The following is a 27,340-nucleotide window of genomic DNA, read 5'->3' as shown; positions in this document are numbered from 1 at the left end:
GCTAAAAACACGCTGCTGTACACAGATTATTTACTGGCTAGTATCACCTCAATTTCTCGAGCTTCGGTGCCTCCTCAACTCTCCCCCACCCCCACCCCCCCCCCCCCCCCCCGAAAAACACCTACACAAACCAATTTTAAAAATAATTCATCTCACAAGCTGTCTTCTGATGTGGGGGGGTATAGGGAGGTGAAAACAGACTCAACAGCCTCACTTGGAGCTGACGAAGAGGCTCTGCGGTAAAGCACTCAGAAATTTCATGCCTATTATGGACGAGTGAGAACTTCAACAGGGACAGGAAGTTCAGTGCACAACAGAACTGTTCTCGGTAAAGAGCAGGAGTGGATTTTTTTTCTCTTGTGCTTAACGTATCTTCGTCCATTTGACCTCATTTCTCAACCGCAATAGATAGGAAATATCGTTCAAAGTTTGTTGCAGTGGTACAGCACACTATATGTGAGATACAGGGTGGATAAGGGAGAGAGAGAGAGAGAGAGGGAGAGGGAGAGGGAGAGAGAGAGAGAATACATAGAGAGCCAAAGAAGGAGAGGGGGATAGAGAGAAAGAGACCCTGTTTATCGATACTTTACTGATATCGTTTGTAATTATAACCATAGTCAGACCAGGTAGCCCCACATTCTCAACTGCACCTCAGTTGCGATCTATAATCAAAAGGTGGAGAAGTCAATCCCCATGACAAGAGTGGAGTATAACATTCAGGTGACCGTCAGTGCCAAGGCAGCGCCACACTGTCAGAGTATCCGTACTGAGGGAGTACTGCCCTCTTGGAGGTAGTGCCACCCTCAAGAGGCCAGAATCACTGTTGTCAGGCAACATGAGGCTGATACAGCTCCCAGGCCAACTTGTGACTACAGGACTGTCATCAGACTGTATCGGAATCCAAGTCTTTACCCCACTCCCGCGCCCCACACCACATAGGCACAAAGGAGAATCGAGGCACATGACTGAGAATGAGGAATGAATGAACCACACTCACGCGTATCTACAAGTACTTACCAAACAGACAGAGGGAAATGGAGGGGATTGAGATGTATATCATGGAAACAGACCCTTCAATCGAACTCGCCCATGCCAACCAGGTATCCAAAATTAATCTAGCCCTATCTGCCAGCATGTGGCCCATATCCCTCTAAACCTTTCCCATTCATATACCATACATGCACCAGCCTCTGCGTTGGCCCTTAGGTTCCTTTCAAAACTTTCCCCTCTTGCTTTAAATCTATGCCCACTAGTTTGGGATACCCTCGACTCTGGGGAAAAGATCTTGTCTATTAACCCTATCGATGTCCCTCATGATTTTATAAGGTTACCCCCTCAACCTCAGACACTCCAGGGAAAATAGTCCCAGCCGATCCAGCCTGTCCCTGTAGCTCAAACCTTCCAACATCATTGTAAATCTTTTCTGAACCCTTTCAAGTTTCGCAACATCTTTCCTGTAGGAGGGAGGCCAAAACTGAATGCAGTACTCCAAAAATGGCTTTTAACCAATGCGCTGTATTTCATTAATCATTCAAACGAAAATTGAATGAATAAATCTGGAATCTCAGTGAAGAGGAATATGATAATAATCATTGATAGTTCTGGAGTCTGAATCATTAATATCCTTTAGAGAAGGAAATCCACTGTCCATACAATGGTCTGGCCTACGTGACACCATATCCATAACATTACAGTTCACTCTTTAATGGCCCTCTGAAATGACCCGAACCAAGGGGGCAATTCGGGAAGGGCCGTACCCATATCCCATGAGAGAATGACAATGATAAAAAGTCATTCCCGCGTCCACCCCCACTAAAACCTAAAGGTCAAGTTCCCTCCTGGAGATCTGATTGAACTTCTCACATAAATTGGAACTGGAACGCGAGTGAATCAATACAGCAAGTCTCCAACACTACGCAGAGTTTATCAATCCTCACAATTTCTGGGTTTGGTCAGTATATTGTTACTTAATGTCATGAATGTGGTGTTGGAAAAGCACAGCAGGTCAGGCAGCATCCAAAGAGCAGAAGAATTGACATTTCAGGTAAAAGCCCTTCACCAGGGCTTCTCCTGCTCCTCAGATGCTGCCTGACCTACTGGGCGTTTTCAACACCACACTCTCGACTCTAATCTCCAGCATCTGCAGTCCTCACTTTCGCGCTATATTGTTACTTAATGTCATTCATCATCAACAATCAAAACCACGATAACTAAGTTGAGCCACTTCCATCGATCCGTTCTCATTGCTGAACACTGACTGAACAGCTCTAAATGGCTGAGTAACGGACGCATATTAAAAACCACATATTCTCACAGGTAGTCTTGTGATTTAATACAACCAAAACAGGACTCAAGACTGTTGGAAAAACAGGGAATCAGAGGGACATTTGTTTACAACATAACAAAGTGCTGGGTTTGGCCAGGAGGTTGGTGGTGGTGGTGGTGGTGGGAGAACAACTGTGCAGTGCCAATGTCACTGGGTGAGCGCTCCAGGTTCTGGTTCGAATCTCACTGTGGCAGGTGGCAGACTATAATTTTAATGTAATTGTGCATTTAAACTGTCAAGAGATTGTTGCGAGGACAAACTTAATTGAATGCTTGGCCCAATTTCCTGATGAAGGGCTTATGCCCGAAACGTCGAATTTCCTGTTCCTTGGATGCTGCCTGATCTGCTGCGCTTTTCCAGCAACACATTTTCAGCTCTGATCTCCAGCATCTGCAGACCTCACTTTCTCCTTTAGGGAAGGAAACGACTGACACTACTCAGTCTGGCCTAGATGGTACTCCAATGTCTCAGTGACATGGCTGGCTTCAACCACACTCACTGGGCAATTTGGGATGGGCAAAACCAGGGAAAGATGAAATTTAATAAATAGCGGCCTTCCTAAAGGTGGGGGTGCGACACACGGACTGATTGCTCCATTATCAGGATCACATAATTGGATAAAGACTTTTTGAAAAAAAAAGGAAAAGGCAGTGGGCCAAGAGTGGAAGTGGAACAAAATAGACCGCTCTTTCAAAGTGTTGGTACAGACTCGGGAATGACCCCCTCCGCCCCCACAACTGCGTTGCTCTGCGATTCTCTCAGGGGCCTGTGAAGGATAGGGTGAAACCGCTGAATTTAGCTGCTGTGGCTCAGAAACATGAAGTGTGTCACTTTCTGTTCCTCTCAGGGCCTCCCTCGCACTAAAAGCACTGACAATGATTCTGAGAAACAACTGCTCCTCAAGGACTCTCGATGTCCACTCTGCATAGTCAAGGCTTGACAGGTTGGTGAGATGGTGTGGTACATCGCCTGGCGGTATTGCGACTATCGTTCTAAACATTTGACAGGCAACTCTACAATTGGAAATTTCCAACTTTTACCAAAGCATCTTTCATCAACACTCTCTGTGTATAGGCCAACCAGCACCTATTCCCTCCCACCTCCCCTTCAAAAATTCCCGGGTTCACGATACCTTCCACAGCCAGGGAAATAAAACTTGCTCATGCAAGAATTGAGAGAAGATTTGTAGCTCAGGTTGGGGTTCTGGATGTAAGTTTGCTCCCTCAGCTGGAAGGCTGGTTTTCAGGTGTTTTGTCACAACACTAGGTAAGGTCATCAGTTAGCCTCCGGTCTGAAAACAAACCTTCTAGCTCAGCAAGCAAACTTACATCCACAAGTCTTGCATGTACTTTGCTGAGCCCTAAAGGAATTATGGACTTCATAGGACAGTCTCATCATCCCAAGAATCAGTCAGCTGAACCTCAATAGTAAACATCTCCTTCCATACAGACCTATACTGTACCCAACATTGCAGACACAGTCTCACCATCATTTTATGTAACTGCAACAAGACTTTGTGACTCCTGCGATCTGTCACAACCACCCGAACCTCTTAAAAAGCTCTTTACAGTTAGTGTCAAAACTGTCCAAGTGTGGTCACTATTGTCATGTAGGAAACACAGCAGCCAATTTGCACGCAGTAAGTTTCCATGAACAACACAGAATGTAGAACATTACAGCACAGAACAGGCCCTTCGGCCCTCAATGGGAACCAATCTGAAGCCTGTTTATCCTACACTATTCCATTTTCATCCATATGTTTATCCAATGACCAATTAAATGCCTTTAAAGTTGGCTATTCTACTACGGGTTGCAGGCAGGGTGTTCCATGCCCCTCCTACTCTGAGTAAAGAAACTACCTCTCACATTTGTCCTATATCTATCACCCCTCAATTTAAAGCTATGTCCCCTTGTGCTCGCCATCACCATCTGAGGAAAAAGGCACTCATTGTCCACCCTATCTAACTCTCTGATTACATGTCTCAATTAAGTCACCTCTTAACCTTCTTCTCTCTAATGAAAACAGCCTCAAGGCCCTCAGCCTTTTCTTAGAAGACCTTCCATCCATACCAGGCAACATCCTAGTAAATCTCCTCTGAACCCTTTCCAACACTTCCACCTCCTTCCGATAATGCAGTGACCAGAACTGTACACAATATTCCAATTGTGGCCACACCAGAGTTTTGTACAGCTGCAATATGACATCATGGCTCCAAAACTCAATCCCTCTACCAATAAAAGCTAACACACCACATCCCTTCTTAATAATCCGATCAACGTGGGTGGCAACTTTCAGGGATCTCTGCACATGGACACCAAGATCTCTCTGCTCATCTGCTCTGGGAGAAAGTGAGAACTGCAGATGCTGGAGACCAGATGAAGGGCTTATGCCTGAAACGTCGGTCCTCCTGCTCCTCGGATGCTGCCTGGCCTGCTGTGCTCTTCCAGCACCACATCTCCGTTCTGCTCACCGGCACTACCAAGAATCTCACCATTAGCCCAGTACTCGCTATTCCTGTTACTTCTCCCAAAGTGAATCACCTCACACTTTTCCACATTAAACTTCATTTGCCACCTTTCAACCCAGCTCTGCAGCTTATCCATGTCCCTCTGCAAACCTGCAACATCCTTCCGCACTATCCACAACTTCACCGACCTTAGTGTCATCCACAAATTTACTAACCCATCCTTGTACGCCCTCATCCAGCTCATTTACAAAAATGACAAACAGCAGTGGCCCCAAAAGCGATCCTTGCAGGACATCACTAGTAACGAACTCCAGAATGAACATTTCCCATCAACCACCACCCTCTGTCTTCTTTTAGCTAGCCAATTTCTGATCCAAACCGCTAAATCACCCTCAATCCCATGCCTCCGTATTTTGTGCAATAGCCTACCGTGGGGAAACTTATCAAACACTATCATACACACCACATCAACTGCTTTACCATCATTCACCTGTGTGGTCACCCTCGCAAAAAACACAATAAGGTCTGTGAGGCACGACCTACCCTTCACAAAACCGTGTTAACTATCCCTAATCAACATTCTTCTCTAGATGATTATAAATCCTATCTATCTCCTATAAGCTTTTTGTACACTTTACCCACAACCAAAGGCAGGCTCACTGGTCTATAATTGCCAGAGTTGTCTCGACTCCTCCGCTTGAGTAAGGGGACAGTGGTCAGATAATTTGGGACTTTTGGAGATGGTAATTGAGGGATAAACATTGGTCAGGAATCAGCTTTGTTCAAGTGCAGTGTCACTCTGAACTTCTTTACTCCAGCTTGGAGTGAGACTTGAAACGAGGCTTGTGACCCAGACTGCGCTACCACCTTTATCCCAGAGCCAGGACGGAGTGCTCAGTTCTGTTCCCTCACTGCCCCTCAGCCACAGGAAGCCATCCCAGGAACCTCACATACTAACGAGGTGCTTTAAGTTCAAAATTGAGTTTGTGTAGCACCGTCCCACATCCTCAGCACGCCCATTTGCAGCCAATTCATTACTTTAGGAGTGAAGCCTGGCATAGTTGCAGATATGTTACTGGTTAATCTGTTTTTGGCAGATTGGTTTGCAGGAGGACACTGAATAAAAGCCCACCTATTTAAACAATAGTATGACATCTCTTATAAAGACTGGTGGATGAAACAGTTTGTTAAAAAAACACAGCACCCTCCCCTCACACTTTGGCATATATTCGGTTTCAGCTTAGACTTGGCTTTCTTTAAAATGGGGAGTTCAGTGGGTAATTTCCAAACACAACATTGCATTCAAACATCAATCTTTCAGCATGACTTCTAAATTAGGATACAACACTTCCAGTCAAAGCATTTGGCCTGTGGGGCAGACAGATGTGGGTAAAACTCTAATATGCAATGGTTTTGTAGCTGTAATGTGAGAGGTGATGAATAATGCACAGAGGCAAACTCTACTTGTCCTTTCTGGGTCAGGTTCTTCCTTGCCACAGTGTGACTGTGAAAACATGGGTGCAATCCTTGGGCATTGTCCTTGGTCCCACCAGCAGGATCTGCCCCCCCTCCCCCTCCCCATTCCCCCAACTCGTAATTTTCCACCAGGAAACCTCCTGAAGCCGGTCCTAACACCAACATGATTCACCATTGATGGCTCTGACACTTCAAGGCCTGGAATAGCCCCATCCTTAATTTTCCACCAGTAATCCCCTGCAGCTGGTCCTAACCTCAATGCAATTTGCACTTCCCTCCAGGCTAACTGTTATTAGGTAGTTTCACAAATATGGTAAAAACAATGACTGCAGATGTTGGAAACCAAATTCTGGATCAGTGATGCAGGAAGAGCACAGCAGTTCAGGCAGCATCCAATGAGCAGCAAAATTGACGTTTCGGGCAAAAGCCCTTCATAAATATCCCAGGAGCTGCTAAAACAAAACTACCAGACTCCTGCTGGCACTGCAACAATCAGACAGCCTGACACTGTGCAGTAGAAAACCACTTTGCAGAAATGTGCTAAACAACACACAATGACAGCTCTAAGTCTCATCACCACTGAAGAGGCTTGTTAGCAGGTATGGGGCTGACCAAAGGCACCAATCCCACTCTGGCAGGACAGGGTACTGATTCCACATCTCAATGGCATGAACTGTTTGCTCTGCCTCCTCTCCAGCTGGGCTGTGGAAGTCCCCTCACACCAAGCTCCCAAATTTCAGTTTCAGAGATTGCAATACAAACAGCAACACAAGGTCCTCTCTTCACCTGGTCGGGCTCAAGAAATCTCACAGCACACAGAATCCAGCTCCTGATAGGGAGTCTGCCTCCGAAAGAAAATGGTCGCCGCTGGATTGATACAACTGGGAGCAGAGTTTGCAGCAAACAAATCCTGCCCTTGCTGTCGGGCTGTGCAGCATAATGTTCCTTTTTGAAGCAGTGACAGGGCAGGTGACACCTGCCGAGTTAAGGAAATTCTGCTCATCATCAGCCCTCTGCTTGTTTGAACTACAGATTGTAAAAAGCCCTAAGTGCTTTTTAACTGTCCAGAGCAAGCGGACAGAAACACACATCTCTTCCACTTCTCTCCTCCAAAACCTACTGCATGTCAGGTGAAGACAGAAAAACCAAGAAAGCTTTCAAGAAAGAATTGTCAAAGAAATAAAACCTTGGGTCCATCTGACAAACTAACAGATTAAAAAAAACAATCATGCACTGCTAAAAATCACTAAAGGCCGAGAATCGAACCCACTCTTGAACTCTGGCCTGTTGGTCTTCAGAACGATGACTGCATTGTGTACATGCTTTTTCCACCCTATGATCTTTTATCCACATTGGTCACACCATGTGCATCTGGGGGCTTTGAAGGGCATTGTTTAGGTTGCGTAGGAGGAAATTAGAAATCTTGTCATTTCTGTTTGCTCACTAAGGTCAAGTGAGTTTAAATAAAATTATTTTCTGCTCACATTGAAAGCCATTGTGAATAGCTTATGACCTGAGTAGCAGTGTCAGGCAAACCTGTCATAGAGTCAGACCTGTACAGCACAGAAACTGACCATTTGGTCCAACTCACCATGCCGACCAGATATCCTAAATAAAGCTAGTCCCATTTGCAACATTTGGCCCATATCCGTTTAAACCCTTCCTATTCACATCCCCATCCAGATTCCTTTTAAACATTGTCATTGTATCAGCCTCCACCACTTCCTCTGGCAGCTCATTCCAGCTCTGTCCTTTTGGAGGGCTCATTGGGATTTTCTACATTTATACATTCTGAGGGAGAGAGAGAGCCAACCCACTCACAATTAACTCAGCAAACTGGAAGCACTAAGCCTGATGCCACGGTGGTGATAGGGTTACGCTACTGCTGCTGCTTTTCTCATTCGCATGCATCCCCTGGGTCAGGAGGCTGTGCCTTTGAGCCCCACTTCAGAGATTTCAGCACAAATTCTTAGCCAACACTCCCACGTGTGACACCAAGGAAACTCCCCACTGTCAGAGGGTTAGCACAGTGAGAATTTGTTAGGTTAGAAGGTTTTTTTTCCTTCAGTAAGCAAGTGGAGGGATGTATCACGGAGAACTTGCAGATGCGGTATGTTTTGATTTCCAAAAAGCGTCACAAATTTCTGTCTTAAAATGGGAGACCCCTCATTTTGAAGCCAAGCCAAGTTTTGCAATCACTCCCCCTTCCCCCCCCGCGCCGATGCATCCTCTCAGCATCCATCCTCCTGCAGTATTTTGCGTGTTTTATGCTCCTCCTCCCCATATCCGAGAGAGGGGGCATCACACAACTCTCGAACTGTTTGGAGATGCGATGCTAGAGAATGAACTATCCTAGAAGCAGGTCCTTCTACATGTCAAGCTTGATGTTACTGTAATGGCTTAATAATGTAAAGTGATCATGTGCAGCTTGCGTATAGAGTTCCCAGCAAAGGCTGAGCTCAACACTATGGTTAAACAGAACACTGCACGGAGCAATGTAAACAGATCCCAAGTTTTCCACTTCCATCCCCTGCCCAGTGTGTAGCCTGGTAAACACAGCCCAGTCAGAGCCCATGGGTCCATGCTCATCATTACAGGTTCGACATTCACCAGCTGCACAGCAAGTTTTTTATTTTTAAAACATGCGCAGAAGATGTCACTGTTTGTTGCTGCCAGGGCTGAGAGGTCAGACGCGAGTCCAGGCCCTGAAACTCCCTGTGCCCCGGCCAAGACACTCAAACTTGATTAACTATGTCTCTACATCATACTGAGAGAGACAGAAACAGAAAGACCGACACAGAGCGAGAGAGCCAGAGACACACACACCAAGGCTCATTGAATCTAATCTCTTTGAAATGTATAAAATTCAGACAGGGTTGGGCAGACATTGATTTATTCATTCACTCACAGGATGTGAGTGTTGCCGGATGGGCCAGCATTAGCTGCCGAGGAGAAAGTGAGGACTGCAGATGCTGGAGGTAAGAGTCGAACAGTATGGTGCTGGAAAAACACAGGTCAGGCAGCATCCAAGGAGCAGGAGAGTCAATGTTTCAAGCATAAGCTCTTCATCAGCAAAACTCTCCTGCTCCTTGGATGCTGCCCGACTGGCTGTGCTTTTCCAGCACCACACTCTTCGATAGCTTTAGCTGCCTTCAAACAGATGATAGTGAGCTGCTTTCTTGAACCACTGTAATCTATATGGTATTCATAAACCCACCGTGCCACGAGGGAAGGAGCTGCAGGAGGTTGACCCAGTGACTTTCTGAAAGAACTTAGAATGCCTACAAAGTGGAAGCAGGTCATTTGGCCCATCAAGTCCACACCGACCCTCTGAAGAGCATCCCAGCCAGACCCCACTCCCTACCCTATCCATGTAATCCTGCATTCCCCATGGTTAACCCACCTAGCCTTCACATCACTGGTCACTACAGGGCAATTTAGCATGGCCCATCTACCCTAACCTGTACAGCCCTCGGGACTTGTTGAACTGGCACTCCCAACAAACTGGCAAAAATTATATACATCAAATACCAGACGTTTACTACATTACTGTGATCTCCAAGCAGTCAATTGAGGGTGTGAGTGAGAAGGCTCTCTACCAGTAAGCTTTATTTAAGGCAGAGTTACATTATTATTTACAGCATAGATCACTTAAATAAAGTATAACAGTGATGTGTATACCCTTGACACTACTTTTCTATGATTTAGTGTGTTTTTCTATTGATTACATGGATCTCTTGACCAACCACACAGTTCTGGTCCCATAGGTGCCAGCCAATGCTAGAGATAGATTTCTAGAAAAGAAAATATCAAGGAGCATAGGAGAGGGGTGTTGAGATAGAAGATCGGCCATGATAAATTTGAATGGTGCATTGGGCACACTGGACTGAGCGACCTTCTGCAGTTCCTATGTTGCACGTTTCATACTTTTTGGAATCAGCGAATCCTTCCTGTGTGGAAGCAGACCATTTTAGTCCATCGAATCCTCACTGACCGTCCAATAAGCATCCCACCCAGATCCACCCCTTTACCATATCTCTGAAATCCTGCATTCTCCACGACCAATCCACCCTAACCTGCACACCCCTGGGCACTACGGGGACAATTTAGCACGGCCAATCCCACCCTAACCTGCACATCCCTGGGCACTACGGGGACAATTTAGCACGACCAATCCACCCCAACCTGCACATCCCTGGGCACTACGGGGACAATTTAGCACGACCAATCCACCCTAACCTGCACATCCCTGGGCACTATGAGGACAATTTAGCATGGCCAATCCACCCTGACCTGCACATCCCTGGACACTGCAGGCAATTTAGCACGGCAAATCCACCCTAACCTGCACATCCCTGGGCACTACGGGGACAATTTAGCACAGCCAATCCACCCTAACCTGCACATCCCTGGGCACTATGGGGACAATTTAACACGGCCAATCGGCCCTAACCTGTACATCCCTGGGCACTACGGGGACAATTTAGCATGGCCAATTCCACCCTAACCTGCACATCGCTGGGCAGTACGTGGACAATTTAGCACGGCCAATCCACCCTAACCTGCACATCCCTGGGCACTACGGGACAATTTAGCACAACCAATCCACCCTAACCTGCACATCCCTGGGCACTACGGGACAATTTAACACGGCCAATCCCACCCCAACCTGCACATCGCTGGGCACTACGGGGACAATTTAGCACGACCAATCCACCCTAATCTGCACATCCCTGGGCACTACGGGGACAATTTAGCACGACCAATCCACCCTAACCTGCACATCCCTGGGCACTATGAGGACAATTTAGCATGGCCAATCCACCCTGACCTGCACATCCCTGGACACTGCAGGCAATTTAGCACGGCCAATCCACCCTAACCTGCACATCCCTGGGCACTACGGGGACAATTTAGCACAGCCAATCCACCCTAACCTGCACATCCCTGGGCACTATGGGGACAATTTAACACGGCCAATCGGCCCTAACCAGTACATCCCTGGGCACTACGGGGACAATTTAGCATGGCCAATTCCACCCTAACCTGCACATCTCTGGGCAGTACGTGGACAATTTAGCACGACCAATCCACCCTAACCTGCACATCCCTGGGCACTACAGGACAATTTAACACGGCCAATCCACCCTAACCTGCACATCCCTGGGCACTACGGGGACAATTTAGCATGGCCAATGCACCCTAACCTGCACATCCCTGGACACTATGGGACAATTTAGCGCGGCCAATCCACCCTAACCTGTACATCTTTTGACTGTGGTAGGAGACCGAAGCACCTGGAGGAACCCACGCAGACATGGAAAGAATGTGCAGACTCCACACATTCACCTGAGGGTTCCTGGTGCTGTGAGGCTGTGCTAACCGCTGAACCACTATGCTGCCCTTATGATGGTTGCGGTTTCCCATTATCCAGATACACACAAGTCCACAAGTGTTAAAAATAGACAGAAAAGGGCACTTGTGATGTTCCTGTCTCGGCCCCACATGAGTTTAGCCACTCAAAGGTTCTTTCTGTGTTGTGGCAGAACCAGCCGGCATGCTGAGGTCATTTGCGATCGCTGAGAGTGCACAGAAAATAAAACCCAGAGAAGCGCGGCACTAACCTGCAGTTCGCACCAAGCAACCTCAACCCAGGTCTCAGTATCCAAGCCCTTGTACACGGTCTTAAAGGCTCCTCGCCCGAGTTCAATGTCAAATTTCAGGAAGCGGCCTCCCGGAGAGGTGGCGACCGCCTTCATCTCGGCCTCCTCCTCATTCTCCTTCTCCGTCCTCTCGCGGGCCACCTCCTTGGGACCCTCTGGGGCAGGCCCTCGGGGTGTTGCCAGCTCACTCCGGCCCTCAGGGGTGCTCGGGCAGGCATGGCCCTCGGGCTGTCGGCCACCCACCGGCTCCCGATCGACCAGCTCCACGCTCCTGCGCACGAAGCGGTGGTTCTCGGCGTCCCGGTCCAGTCGCGCCGGGAGGCCCGGGGGACTGCCGTCGCCAGCCTTCTCCACCTTGTCAGGGGCTGGGGTTGAACCTGAGCCAGAGCCAGATCCAGAGTCAGCGGGCGCCTGCCCGGAGCTGCTGGGCGCCCCTCCCGGTTTGCTGGAATCCTCCGGACCGGTGGGATCTCCTGGGTCCGTTGCCATCACTCCACCAAAACAAAATTAGAGAGTTTCAGGGATTCCAAAAGAAAGAGAGAGACCTCCTTCTCCCCTGTTGTCGTCACAATCGGACGACCTCCGAAGCAGTTCCTTTAATTTAAGATATGGCAGCCGAATGGTTCCTTGGCACCTTCGACACTGGCATCTTGACCGACGCTCAGACACGGTTTGCCCTTCAGAGTAATAAACGCGCAGCCTCCTTCTTCAGATTTCAAACAGGTGACGGGCAGTCACAGGACACCACATTCTCTGTTAATGATAAAAGGAAAGAGCATTAGGGAGGCAGATGGAAGGACAGCAGTTAAGAGCACCTGGCCCAGCTCCTCCATAAGACATCAGAGCAGAACTGAAGCAATTCAGCCCATCGAGGCCGCTCCGTCTTTCAATCACAGCTGATACATTTCTCAAACCCATTCTCCCCGTAACCCTTGATCTCTTTGATACTGAAGAATCTATCTCCACTTCCATAGATTCACCACTCTCTGGCTGAAGTAGCTTCTCTTTAACTCCACTCTAAAAATCGTCTTCCCTTTACTCTGATACTATACCCTCGGGTCCTAGTCTCTCTTACTAATGGAAATATCTTCCCAACATCTACACTATCCAAGCCATTCAATATTCTGTATGTTTCAATGAGATCGCACCCCCCCCCCCGCCATCCTTCTAAACTCCATCGAGCATAAACCCAGAGTCGTCAAATGTTCCTCATATGTTAAGCTTTTTTACTCCTGGGACCAGTGAACCTCCACTGAACACGCTCCAAGGCCAGTCCATCCTTCCTGAGTTATGGAGTCCAAAACTGCTCACTATACCCCAAATGTGGTCTGACCACAGCCTTACAGAGCCTCAGAAGTACATTCCTGTTTTTATATTCAAGACACCCTCAAAATAAATGTCATCACTGCATTTGCATAACTACTGACTCAACCCGCAAGCTTACCTTGAGAGAATCCAGACTAGAATTCCCAAATCTCTTTGCACTAGAGACTTCTGAATTTTCTTCCCATTTAGAAAATAGCCTATGCCTCTATTCTTCCCACCAAAGTGCATGACCTCACACTTTCCCCACACTGTACTCCTTCTGCCACTTCTTTGGCCACTCTCCCAGCCTGTCTAAATCCTTCGGCAGCCTCCCCGCCTCCTCAATGCTACCTGCCCTCTACCAATCTTTGTAGGTCCATCAGGCAGGCAGCAAAACAAACTGAAAACTGCTCAGCTCAAACATAAGAAATCGGAGCAGGAGTAGGCAATCGGGCCTCTGGAGCCTGCTCCGTCATTCAATAAGATCATGGCTGATCGTTTCATGGACTCGGCTCCACTTACTGGCCCACTCACGATAACCCTTAATTCCTTTCCTGCTCAAAAAGTTATCTTTGCCTTAAAAACATTCAATAAGGCAGTCTCAACTGCTTCCTTGGGTAGGGAATTCCACAGATTCACAACCCTTTGGGTGAACAAACTCCTCCTCAACTCAGTCTGAAGTCTGTTCCCTCCTTATTTTGAGGCTATGGCCCTTAATGCTAGTTTCACAGACCAGTGGAAATAACTTGCCCTGCTTCTATCTTAGCTATTCCCTTCATGATGTTATGTTTCTTTAAGTTCCTCCCTCATTCTTCTAGATTCCAGTGAGTACAGCTCCAGTCTACTCAATCTCTCCTCTTAAGCCAACCCTCTCAACACTGGAATCAACTATGTGAACCTTCTCTGCACCTCCTCCAAGGCCAGGACATCCTTCCTCAAGTAAGGAGACCAGAATTGGCCACAGTACTGCAGGCGCGGTCTCACCAGCACCTCTGCAGCTATCGCATAACCCCACTCCTTTTGAACTAGCAATGAAGGACAATATTTTTCATAGAATCCTTGCAGTGTGGAAACAGGCCATTCCACCCAAAAAGTCCACATCAACGCTCCGAAAAGCATCCCACCCAGATTCCTGTAATCTTGCATATCCCATTGCTAATCCACCGAACCCACACACGATGGGCAATTTAGCACAGTCAATCCATCTAACCTGCACATCTTTGGACAGTGGGAGGAAATCAGAGCACTCAGAGGAAACCCATACAAACTCAGGGAGAATTTGCAAACTCCACACAGACAGTCGCCAGAGGCTGGAATTGAACACCAGTCCCTAGCACTTTAGAGGCAGCAGTGCTAACCACTGAGCCACCGTGCAGACACTTGCCTTTTTAATTACCTGCTGCACCTGAAAAACAACTTTTTGTGATTAGTGTACAAGGACAGCCAGGTCCCTCGGCATAGCGAAGAGGATGGGCTAACTCAGTGGCCCCTCACTGTCAACCACCTGGCTTGGTGGGAAAGTCGGTTCAAGGGACACATACAGAAGGCCTTTGGTCCCTCTAACTTGCTCTGCAATTTGATAAGATGATGGCTGATTGGATTGTGTACTAGATTCCACTTTCCTGCCCATCCCCTCTTGCATTCCCATTGTTAGTCATGTACCTCACCACCTCTGTCTTAACAAGCCACTGGGGAGGGTCCTTCACTCTCAGGACCCTCCTGAGTAGGTCGAGAGAAGGATTTCCTAAGGTTTTGCCAACTTCTGTCAACCTGCCAGTCCCATGCTATCTCTCTGCCTCAGATATAATTTTCACCTCTCTTTTCCAAGTAGATATTTTTCTAAACGAGCCGCTCAGAGTTATTATGGCCCATCCTCTGGAGGTGTACTGGCTCACAGGTAGGGGCGCTACCACTGCAGCAGGTGGTTGGTGCAGGGCAACAGGTGCAGGCAAGTGCTCCACCACACATACCACATTAGGTGAATCACAACTAGCAAGGTGCAACCGATGATTAGGGAGGAAAAGGGAATGTTGTCATTTATTGCAAAAGGCACCGAGTATAAAAGTAGGAACTGCTGCTGCAAATGCACAGGGCCTTTTGGACCACATGGAAGGACTGCATACAGTTTTGCTCACTTTATTTTGAGGATATACAGGTATCTTCACTAGATTATTTGCACAGAGACTCAGCTAATGTTCTGGGGACATGGGTTCGAATTCTGCCATGGAGGAGTTTGAATTCAATAAGATTAGATTAGATTACTAACAGTGTGGAAACAGGCCCTTCGGCCCAACAAGTCCACACCGACCTGCCGAAGCGCAACCCACCCATACCCCAACCTTCATCCCTTCACCTAACACTACGGACAATTTAGCATGGCCAATTCACCTAACATGCACATTTTTGGACTGTGGGAGGAAACCGGAGCACCCGGAGGAAACCCACGCAGACACGTGCAAACTCCACACAGTCGCCTGAGTCGGGAACTGAACCCGGGTCTCTGGCGCTGTGAGGCAGCAGTGCTAACCACTGTGCCACCGTGCCGCCCATAAAAAAACTGAAATTAAGAATACACTGATGACCATATCAATTGTTGGAAAACCCATCCGATTCACTCATGTCCTTCAGGGAAGGAAATCTGTCATCCTCACCTGGTCTGGCCTGCACGTGACTTCAGATCTACAGCAATGTGGCTGACTCTCAACTGCCCTCTGTAATGGCCTAGCAAGCCCCACAGTTGTACCAATTGTTACAAAGTCTCTTGAGTGCAACATGGAAAGGACAATAAATACCAGCCAGCCAGCGACACTCATCCTATACAAACTAATTGTACAGAAACAACAGACTGGAGGCAGTCCAGGGATTCGGCCAATTCCTTGGATGAAGGGGTTGGTCGTAACGGGGAAGCGTTGATCAGGTGAGGCATTGAGAATAATCAGATTTGAACACAGGTCAGGGGTGATTGGGTGCTTCAGCTTCCCATACCCAGTATTGGGCAGCACACGGTTTAAAAATAAGAGCTCTTAAGACAGCGATTTGGAAAAATTCATTTGTCAAAAGGCCTTGAATTCTCTCCCTAAAAAGATCAGTACAGGCAGGGCCATGGAAAAGTTTTTTTTAAGGCTCAGGTAATTAGATTCTTGAGTAGCAAGGCAGTCAAACAAGTTTGGTGAGGGAACAACTGGATCAGCCACAATCACGTCAAATGAGATAGCAGGCTCAGGGGCCGAATTGCCTGCAGCTTTTTTTTATTTTTTCCATGGGATGTGGGTGTTGCTGGCTTTTTTTGCACAGCCTCAGTGGACTCTGGAACTGAGCCTCTTGCCAGACCCTTTTTTGCAGTCAGTTAAGAGTCAATCACATCAGCGTGGGCTTCGAGTCGCATGTAGGCCAGACCAGGTAAGGATGGCAGATTGCCACTCTTGAAGGACAGAGGTGAACCCAATGGGTTTCTTGCATTGCACGCAACAGGACCCTTGGCAAGAATACAAATTCAAGGGAAAACTAAACACAGACTGCTTGAGAGGAGGTTGCTGATTGGTTGATAAATGGACTCTGATTAGTAGAGGCATTGCCTTGGAGAATGCTGAATTAACACCTATAAAACCCATTCTTGGCCCTCCAGGACTGATCAAGAATTACTGCCACAACCAGAGAGCCCACGGCTGGACAGATTTCAACCTCAAATGGAGAATAGCACAGCGGACTCCGGCAATAAAGGCAACAAGCTTCTAACTAAGGTGATGTTCCAGGGAAGGGTCACGATTTACTCCTGAATCCAGCGGGTATTTTTTAAAATCCTCCCTTTCATATTCCCACATTCAAAGTTACAACAGCAGCCTTCATCCACAGTCACGTTTAGTTTCAGTCCCTCAAATAAAACAAAACGAAATAAAAATGTCTTTCCGGTTTAAAATCCATTTCACGCATTAGATTAGATTAGATTACTTACAGTGTGGAAACAGGCCCTTCGGCCCAACAAGTCCACACCGACCCGCCGAAGCGCAACCCACCCATACCCCTACATTTACCCCTTAACTAACACTACGGGCAATTTAGCATGGCCAATTCACCTGACCCGAACATCTTTGGACTGTGGAAGGAAACCCACACAGACACAGGGATAATGTGTAAACTCCATACAGACAGTTGCCCAAGGCCAGAATCGAACATGAGACCCTAGTGCTATGAGGCATCAGTGGTAACCACCGTGCTACATTATGTTAGATAAATTCCTGTTATCTTAAACATATTTTAATATGTTAATAATCTGAGACAGTAATGGGAGAAGCGAGACAGGAAGATACAGCCTGTTTGCAAAGCACTAAATTAATGCATTCACAAGAGAGAGCTAATTTCTAAATGACTTGACTCCAGACAGGGGATCTAAAAGGATTGCACATCTAGCAGTTTTGGTCTTGATACATCAGACAACTCTATATCAAGGAGGAAGTGGCAGTGGCAGGAACCACTTCCTTTTACTCAGTCCAACTATGGAGGAGGCTATTCAGCCCATTGAATCCACACCAGTCCTAAACTTGCTTTCTCTCTGTCTGCCACTCACACACAAGCACAGCTCTCCCTGCTCTCATTTCATTTCCCAGACCTTTTCAAACAAGTACTTCCTTTTCCAAGTGTTCAAGTTTCTACGTCAATGGGCACTTTAATGGCCACTCCCCCATCAGCCCTGTTGAGACAAAACAAGATACTGTAGCTGGACAAAGCCAAACTATAAGTCAAGAAAGTGATGTAGTGGTGAAATTACACCAAAGGTGGTAGATGCTTGGAATTCTCTTCCACAAATACCAGTGAATCCTGGATCAGTTGTTAATTTTAAATCTGAGAGGAATAAAATTGTGTTTAGCAAAGATACTAACGGGGGCCAAAGGCTTGTCTATGGAATTAGGCCACAGTCCAGCCACAATCCCAACGAATGGAGGAACAGGTTCAAGGGGCCTGTTCCTAAGTTCATATGTCACTGGATGTGACCCATGTTGTTGGAATATGGGTTTCAATCCCACCACAGCAGCGACTGGAATTTAAGCTTGCTCTGGCAGCACCTTTTTTGGCCATCCAATTTTGATGGGCTGAATGGCCTCTTCCGTATTGAATTATCCCGTTAAAGATGACACCATCGCTCCCCTCCCAAATGAAAGGCTTTCCCCTGGACTCTGTCTGGCCTATTTCGCATAGCAACCAATCCACTGCTGCCAGTCCCACCCCACAAATCCAACACATTACAGTACACACAGCACAGCAAGAGCGTGTGCACGGAGGAAACTGGAATCTCTATCTCTATCTCTCTTCAGACAGCTGGTGCTTGGGAACAGCTCTAGTCGTGGAGACAGTCCATTGTCAAGTTATGTGAACCACAAAGCTAGCATGCATGTAGAGCAGGCATTTAGGCAGATAAATGGAATGCTGCTGTGCATTGTGAGGCGGAAGTAATGAGTTCATCCAGCAGAGACTGGCAGATTTCTCTATTGAAGACGCTGAGCAAAAGGTGTCGAGATCATTCAGACGCAATCTTATTGAATGGAGTATTGGGTTTGAGGGGCTGAATGGCCTTCTCCTATGCCATCACACACAGAAATAGCCATCCATGTCCATCACAGCAAGGGCAAAGATATGGGCTGATGAAAGACACCTGACCTCAGCAGGAGGCCACGACCCTGGTCGGAGGTGGTGATGAATCAAGAAAGAGGTGGGGAGAGGGGAATGAGTGGCCAAAGGTGGGTTGGGTGAGGAGTCAAAAGAGGGGAAAGAACAGGCAAAATCTGATGGACAGACAGAACAAACGATGCTGAAGTGAGGAGGAGCGGAGAGAGAGAAACTAAACAGGTCACATCCCCACCAGAGAGGAGACAAGAGAGCACTGCTCCAAAACCGACACAACCAACTCAATTCCCTCACTCACCAACTGGGGCACACAAACCCTAAACTACAAACCCCTGGGCTATCAGTGAGCAAACTACTCTGACATAAAGCCGGTCACTGTCACCAGAAGTATCTCAAGCACCTGCATCTGCATCCCATTAGGCAACTAGCCTCTCTTCAGGGCAATGCAAGACTCCCAGACTCACTCTACACTCCAGATGGCCAAGGAAGTGTTGAGCCAAGTTCTTGGGGTTTTTTTTTTAAATATGACGAGCGTTTCACTAAGAAGGAAGCACAAAGCAGCGAAGTCATGACACGGTACTTACTTCTCAAATAATCAGTCCTTTTGCAGTCTACGCAGCACTTCAGATGGACAAGCAGGAGGCTGGAAGATCACAGCAAGGCAGAAAGCATCAGAAGGTGGAAAAGTCAACATTTTGGGTATAACCCTTCTTCAGGACTGAGGGGTAAGGGTAAGGGGAGCTGCAGATAAAGGGGGCGTTGTGGGGAAGAAGGGCGAGTGGTGAGGTGGTGATAGGTGAACACAGGTGGAGGATATAATCCGGTTGGTCAATGGGGGGAATTAATCTGGTCTGTAGCTGGAAGGATCAGTCAGAGAATGGAAGGGGGGAAGCTGTAAAAGGAGCCGGGGGAATGGGAAGTGAAGGTTATTTGAAATTGAAGAACTCAATGTTGAGTCCTCCAGGCCGTAGGCTGCCCAGGCAGATGATGAGGTGCTGTTCCTCCAATTTGCAGTCTGTTTCGTGTGGCAATGGAAGAGACAGAGGATAGTTGTGTCGGAAACGGAATGGGAAAGGGAATTAAATGGGCAGGCACAGCTGAGATACTCGGTGAATCCTGCCCCGAAATTACATTTGGTCTCACCAATGTAGGGAAGACCACATTGGGAGCACCAGATGCAGTAAATTAGGTTGGAGGAAATGCAGGGAAATCTCTGTCTCACCTGGAAGGACTGTTTGGGACCCTGGATGGAGGTGAGATGGAGGTGTGCCAGCAGGTTTTGCAGCTCCCTTTCCCCCACCCCCAGACCTGAAGGGTTATACCCAAAATGTTGACTTCTCCACCTCCTGATGCTGCCTGACTTGCTGTGTTCTTCCAGCTTCCTGCTCGTCTACCTTGGATTCCAGCATTTGCAGTTTTTGTTTTGGTCTCGAACTTATGCAGCACTTTAAAGCCAATTAAATCATTCTGGCATCTGAAGCAAACACCCCCTGCAGCACTACGTGACTGTGCCTGGGGATCCGAGCATTGAAGCAAGACAGAGTAGGGGTAGAAGCTTGGAACTCTCCTAGGTGGAGGGGTCTCCTGCTCTCTCAAGGCACGGGTGGATGAACAGGTTAGAGCAACCACCACAAGCTGAAATAATAGAGAGTCAGCCTGGCTCCAGGAGCTGGGCAACGGTGTCTTCCAATGTGGGGAAAATGGTTAGCACTGCTGCCTCACAGCAGCAGGGATCCAGGCTCGATTCCATTCTTGGGCGACTGTCTGTGGGGAAGATTGCACATTCTTTCCTGTGTCTGTGTTGGTTTCCTCCCACAGTCCAAACCTGTGCAGGTTGGGTGGACTGGTCATGCTAAATTGCTCTGTAGTGTCCAGAGATGTGCAGACAAGGTGGTTTGGCCATGGGAAATGCAGGGTTACAGGGACAGGGTGGGTGGGATGCTCTTCAATGGATCAGTGCAGACTTGATGGGCCGAACAGCTTCTATCTACACTGTAAGGATTCAATGATCACTGTCACCACAGACTCCCTTGGTGAGCTTGAAAGCAGTCACAGTCTCTTCTGTAAAACAGCATTGGAACTGTGCAGTTAGATACGCTCCCCCCTGAAGGGACATTACCAGCAGTCAGTACTGCAGAATCTAATGGGGGAGATACAAACAGCTGAATGGCACTTGTCCAGAGGCCAGTATGGCCCACTCTGGTCTCAGGGCGAGTCAGTGAAGAGCTGATGAAGAGAATGTACAGAGTGCTTGGGAAAAGACTGGGGAATGCATCTAAACTGAGGAGGACCAAGATATGAAGTCAAAACAGCCTCCACCTGGTGCTGTAAGACACTATGATTCTATGCAATTGCACTCAACATATCACACAAGTCCCAAAGGCAGGGGCAGATTGAAGGAGGAGAGGTGCCAAAAGGAACACCCACTGGCTGGGCTAAGGCTCGTTTCCACAGCTACCCTGGGAGGTGGCCATGACATCCGGAATGGCAAGAGGCGGATTAAAGAGAGACAGGGGCAGGACAAAACTATGATGCCCGATCCAGTCTCAATTAGCCAGCATCTCCGAGCTACAGCCACAATAATGGGCGCTTGGGGAATGCACCTGCACCCCCTTCCCAGCCTTGGCTGAGAGAAATGAGCCATGGCTTTGCAGCATGGAGGAAAAGAGAGGAGGTTGGGGTTAGGGAACGGCAAACACCATCAGAAACATAAAGACACTACCCTCACACAAAAACAGAAGGTTTCCACAATACAAGAACTGGCCATGGGACCTTCAAAGCACTTGCACATCCCAAACCATTTCACACGGGCGTTAGAAAGGTGTGACTGTGTGTTAATAGGGGGGATGCATGGCTCAGAGCTGGGGCTTCTATCTTATCCACAGTGACTTTGCCTCAAACTAAAGTACAACCGATTGTGTCCAGCAGATGACCAGCTTCGACAATCCATCACCAACTCCACGCACGCCGCCGCCCCCCCCCCCCACACACACACACACACACACACACACACACACACACACACACACACACACAGAAGGATATCTTATTTCCATTCCTTCCTGACCTGTCCAGATATGCCCTGCTACAAGCTACCATGTTGTACCTGAAGTAGAACTGAAAACAGAGGAGACAGAAGGAAGTGGTGGATGAGGTACAATTACAACTTATAAAAGATATCTGTGTAAGTGCACAAATAGGAAAGGTTTGGGAGAATATGGGCCAAGGGCAGGCTGGTGGGACTAGTTTAGTTTGGGAATCTGTTCAGCATGGACTGGTTGGACCGAAGGGTCTGTTTCCGTGCTATATGACTGTATGACTCTGTATGACTCTGTACCGCTTCCCGCACTCTTTCTCCACGCCCCCCCCAACCAAAAGTCTTTGTTATACACTACACAATCCAAAGTTTCTGATTAGCACCATCACACCTGTTGTAATCCAAAGCTCCTTGCGCCCACCATTCGGTTTGCAGAACTTTGCCACTCGGGGCACCCAAACATTTAATGACCCATTCATTTAAACACATGCAATTTGGCAAGGAAAGCAGGAACTGCCAAGCAGTAAAAAGGCTGAAAATAGACAGAGGTTGAAGAAGGGGGAGGCAATGCAGACTTTACTGTATCATGTAACACCCACCTCAACTACCCTTGCAGGGGCAGTCCATGTCCAAGCAGTGCCCATCGCGAGGGGTACAAGCTGCAGCGCGCTCACAGGTTTCACCAGGTCCCAACACTACATGACAGCTGCTTATGATCTAGAAAGCCACAGGAGGAAGTGGAGGGGGGGGGGGGGGGGAAGGGAATTTTAAAAGACTGACAAAGCAGAGACAGTGTGTGTCATCTACTTTCAGAAGGGACAGGCAGATGGGGCTCCGAACAGTAAAGTTCGAGGACCAGATCTCAGGCCAGGTGCCTGACATGAGCAGCCCCATCCCAAAACCTGAATTGCCATATGCACTCAATGCCTGCAGGTGCATACCTACCTCGATAGATAGTAAAGCCCATTCAGCAAACAAAATCCCAGATCCTGACACGTCACTGAGCTTTACACACACACACAACCCACACCCGTGTTCGGGCTTTTTAATGTCAAAAACTCAAGCAGAGGCACACTGTACTTACAAACTACCATCAGCCCGAAAACAAAACTCCACCTCCACAGCCAAGACACGACTTTCCAAATGACAAGAAAACAAAAGGCAACCGGCCAAGCAAGGAGGAGAAGGGTGACTGGTCAGCCGCCAAGTCAATTTTTTCCAGTCATTTTCAACCAACATAACAGGTACGCAAACACAACGTAAAGGTAAACCTCCACACCACAGAACATCCATATGAATCTCCAACACTAAACTTAGGCAGACAAAATATCGGACATTGAGTCATAGAGTCATCTCGTATGGAAACCGACTCTTCAGTCCAACCAGTCATAGAGCTGGACAGCACAGAAACAGTCCCTTTGGTCCAACTCATCCATGCTGACCAGATATCCTAAATTAATCTAGTCCCACTGGTCAGTCTATGCCCACCACGTTCCCAAAATAAACGAGTGCCACCTGTCTGTGCTTTGCCTGTATCCCTCCAAACTTTTCCTACTCATGTACTTACCCAAATATCTTTCAAACGTTGCAAATGTACCTGCATCCACCACTTTCTCTGGCAGTTCATTCCATACACGAGCCACACTGTTTAAAAAGTTATCCTTATCCTTTTTAAAACTTTCACCTCAACTTAAAAATACACCCCCACCCCACCCCCAAGTTTTGAACTTCCCTGCCCTAAAGACCCTTATCTATTCCCCTCGTGATTTTATAACGTCAATAAGGTCACCCCTCAACCCCCTGCACACCAGTGAAAAAAGTTCCAGTCTATTTTTATAACGCAAATCTTCTTTTCCCAGCGACACTGAACTCAAACCAAAAACATGCTTCTGCATTCAAAATTTGCAATATTATCCACAAACATACGTTAGCTAAATGAACAGCTGAGAGAAATGTACACTCACACTGCATTTCACTCCTTCCAATATATTCGTACCCATGTACAAAACATCGCTCAGTTAAATGCAAACTTATAGTCACACATTTGCAACACATATCGTAATGATCCACAAGGTTCCAAGAACATAGAAAATGCAAAACATGAAAAGAGCAAGGTTCACAGCAAGTGCAACAACACACATGTGGCAAAATCCCCAACACCAGCAAAAATCATGATTGTATCATTTTTCTTAAAAATCACAGATTTGGAATTTTTTTTGTTCTTATTCCTCTTTCGTTTTACTTACTAAATAAGAGAAGGCACACGCACAGTGAAGGAGAGGTCGCAAAACAGCCCAGGATCCACAGTCACAATCCATCCTTGGCAAGCGTGGAGTTTGTTTTAAGCAGAAGGGCACAATGATGAATGGGGGTGTAGAAATTTATAGGGCCTTATATAAAAAAACAAAATTAACAAAAGGCCTATTCTCAGAGCTTTTGCTGTCCTGCAACTTTCTCCAAGGACTTAAAACAAAAATAAGCAGCTTTCCTTCAGTTGCAAAACGTGGGGGTGGGAATCACAAAACAAAATTATCTTAAGGACTGTTTACTCCCTCTCCCCCTTTGGAGCTTTATCCTTCATTTGTTCTGGGAGGATTCTTTTATCGAAAAATTCTCTCGGGGGGAGAAAGGGTTGGAAAAAGAAATAAGACAGGGGTGGGAAAGAAAGATGTCACACACGCACAATAAAATTTAAGAAGTTTCTTTAAGATATCTAAACAGTGGAAAGAAAGGCTTTTTAAAAAAGCAAGAAAATGAAGAACTTAAGAAAATTAATTCCTTCTACCTCCTTGGAGATTTTGCTTTCATTTGTCCCAGAAGATTTCTAACTAAGGGGCTGAAAAAAAGGAGAGGGTGAGGAGTGAAGCAGGAAAGAGGCGAAAATCTCAATAAAAGATAACTTTTTCAGTAAAAAGTGGAAAAACAGATCAGTAAGGACACTGATGAAAACAAAAATAGAAAAATTTAAATGTGGAAGCTTTACTCTGTCTATCTCTTCCACAGAGCCTTTTTCCTCCAGTTCTCCTAGAAGCTTTTGAAAGGAAAAGGGAGGGCAAAAAAATTACTCTTTTTTTTAAAAAGAGAAAGAGTATAAGAATGCAAATCACAATAAAATGAAAGAATTCAACGCAACTGACACCCTCCTCCTCAGAGCTTTTACCTTCATTTCTTCTGGAAAGTTTAATGACAATAGAGGGGAGATCAAGACGCTGTTTAAAAAGAACTGATTAAAAAGAAATGGAAGATTTAGTCGCCCTTCATCAGGGATCTCGAGCTTCATGAGCTTTTTGGTGGGGTTGGGGTTTGAAGAGCAGGGTGGTGGTGGGAGGGGGGTGGAAGAGACTGAAGTAAAAAGAGAGGAAAGAGATAAATTAAAATATTAATGGAGATAGATTGAGAATAATTCAAAAGGAGGAAGGAAAAAAAATTGGAAGGGGGGGGGAGGTTCAGAGATCCCCCTGCTACCTGGTAAAGACAAACACCCTCATAACTGAATAAAACAAATAAAAAAAAAGAGAAAGGAGATTAAATAAAGATTAATTAAGGTTAGAAGTTGCCTTCCAAAAGATAAAGGGAGGGAGGCAGCTACTACAACAACAACACCAAGGGCCTTCGACACAGGGACCCTCACTCAACCCCAATGGGGGGGAAAATATCAAGAAGCATCGACAGAAGAGGTGCTTTTTTCACTATTTCAACCCCACCCCCTCACTTTCTGTTTCTTTTTTTTTGTTTTCTTTCTCTTTTATTATTTGAAGCGGTTGGGGACACAGGACTCCTCTTCTCCTTCCCTCCTCCGCCCGCCGTCTGCGCGCTCGAGCCGAAACAGCCGCGTGCGCCTGCGCAGCCACGGCGGTCCAGCCCCCCCCCGCCGGGAGGCGCTGCGGCTGCGCACACCCAGCGGTCCGTCGCAGGCCGGCCCCCGCGCTCGCGCGTGGCCGCGGGCGCGCCGGCGCGGTGCCGGCGGGACCGCAGATTGGGAGCAAGTCCGCCTGCGCGGTGCCGGCGGAACCGCCGGTTGGGCGCAAGCCCGCCTGCGCGCTGCCGGCTGCTTTTTGAACGGGTCGAGAGCGCGGCGGGCGACGAGTTCAGAGCGCCTGCGCGTTGCCGACAGCAGGCCCCAATGGATAGAGGGCGCTTGCGCCCTGCCGTCGGCCGGCTCAAATGACGTAGTACGTCTGCGCGCTGCCTTTTCAACGGCTTTTGTGCGCGCTCTGCGAGGAGTCTAGAGCGCCTGCGCCGTATCGGCAGCGCGGTTGAATGCATCACTGAATCTGAAGTACCAACATCTTTCGTCCCCAATGCTGCCCGCTCCACACTAATGAAGATTGGAAACGTTTGTTTGACTCCTCTCTGTGGATGCCGCCTGATCCGCTGTGACCTCCAGCGTTCGGTGAGGATCGGAGGCCATGGGGACTACAATTCCCGGCGGGCCGTGCGTACCGCTTCCGGCCTCCCCCCCCGCCGCCGCCGCAGCCTCGCCAATCGGCGGGCGGCCAGCGCGCAGCCGCACGTCCGGGCCAATCAGGAAGCGTCTGGCCCTGGAGAGGGCAGAGGTCAGCAGATGGGCTCAGGGCCCCATTGCAACAGGCCATTGGGCCCAACTGGTCCCTGCTGGCCCAGATATAAACTAGTCTAGTTCCATTTGCCAGCATTTGGCCCATCTCCTTCTAAACCCTTCCTATTCATACACCCATGCAGATGCCTTTTAAATGTTATAATTGTTCCAGCCTCCACCACTTCCTCCAGCAGCTCATTCCATACACATCTGGGTTAAAAAAAGCTGCCCCTCAGGTCCCTTTCCCCCTCACACCTTAAACCTGCGTCCCTCTAGTTCTACACTGCCCGACCATGGGGAAAATCCCTTATCTATTCACGCTATCCACGCCCCTCGTGATTTTATAAACCTCTGTCTGTCAGGGGCATACATCAAGAGCATTTCCGAACTGACAGCCAGACTGCTGCGACCACTAGGACTCATAACAGCACACAAACCAACAGCCACTCTCAGACAACAACTCACCAGGACGAAGGACCCGATACCCAGCATGAGCAAAACCAACGTAGTGTACAAAATCCCATGCAAGGACTGTACAAAACACTACATAGGACAAACAGGAAGACAGCTAACGATCTGCATCCATGAACACCAACTAGCCACGAAACGACACGACCAGCTATCCTTAGTAGTCACACACGCAGATGACAAGCAACATGAATTCGACTGGGACAACACTACTTATTATAGGACACGCCAAACAGAGAACAGCCAGGGAATTCCTAGAGGCGTGGCACTCATCCACAGATTCAATCAAGAAGCACATCGATCTGGACCCAATGTACCGGCCACTGCAGCGGAGAGCTGGAACTGACAACCGGAAGCCGCAGATTCAAACCACTACAAATGCCGGAGGAAAGATCACAGAAGCGCTTCACAGGAGGCTCC

The 27,340-nt window shown here is 47.7% G+C and overlaps 1 protein-coding gene across 4 annotated transcripts in view; it reads right to left on the bottom strand.

Moving 5' to 3' along the window:
• LOC132809054 (serine/threonine-protein kinase WNK3-like) overlaps positions 1 to 25,715 on the bottom strand; it is an 81,862-nt gene extending 56,147 nt beyond the window's left edge. The window contains exons 1-2 of one of the 4 annotated variants that reach the window (XM_060822438.1): positions 24,141 to 25,715; positions 11,895 to 12,686 (exon numbers count right to left, since the gene is read on the bottom strand). In XM_060822438.1, coding sequence (XP_060678421.1) covers positions 11,895 to 12,422 — 528 coding nt within the window. In that variant the 5' untranslated portion in view covers positions 12,423 to 12,686; positions 24,141 to 25,715. Of the gene's footprint in view, positions 1 to 11,894; positions 12,687 to 22,493; positions 22,573 to 22,839; positions 22,918 to 23,858; positions 23,927 to 24,140 lie in introns of those variants that run through there. The other 3 variants (XM_060822440.1, XM_060822441.1, XM_060822439.1) reach the window with 3 other exon arrangements.
• Between the last annotated feature and the right edge of the window lie 1,625 nt (positions 25,716 to 27,340).

Source organism: Hemiscyllium ocellatum, unplaced genomic scaffold, assembly GCF_020745735.1.
Source record: "Hemiscyllium ocellatum isolate sHemOce1 unplaced genomic scaffold, sHemOce1.pat.X.cur. R, whole genome shotgun sequence".
Classification (NCBI taxonomy): domain Eukaryota; kingdom Metazoa; phylum Chordata; class Chondrichthyes; order Orectolobiformes; family Hemiscylliidae; genus Hemiscyllium; species Hemiscyllium ocellatum.
The sequence above is the reverse complement of the archived record's forward strand: the minus strand, read 5'-3'. Positions and strand labels throughout refer to the sequence as shown.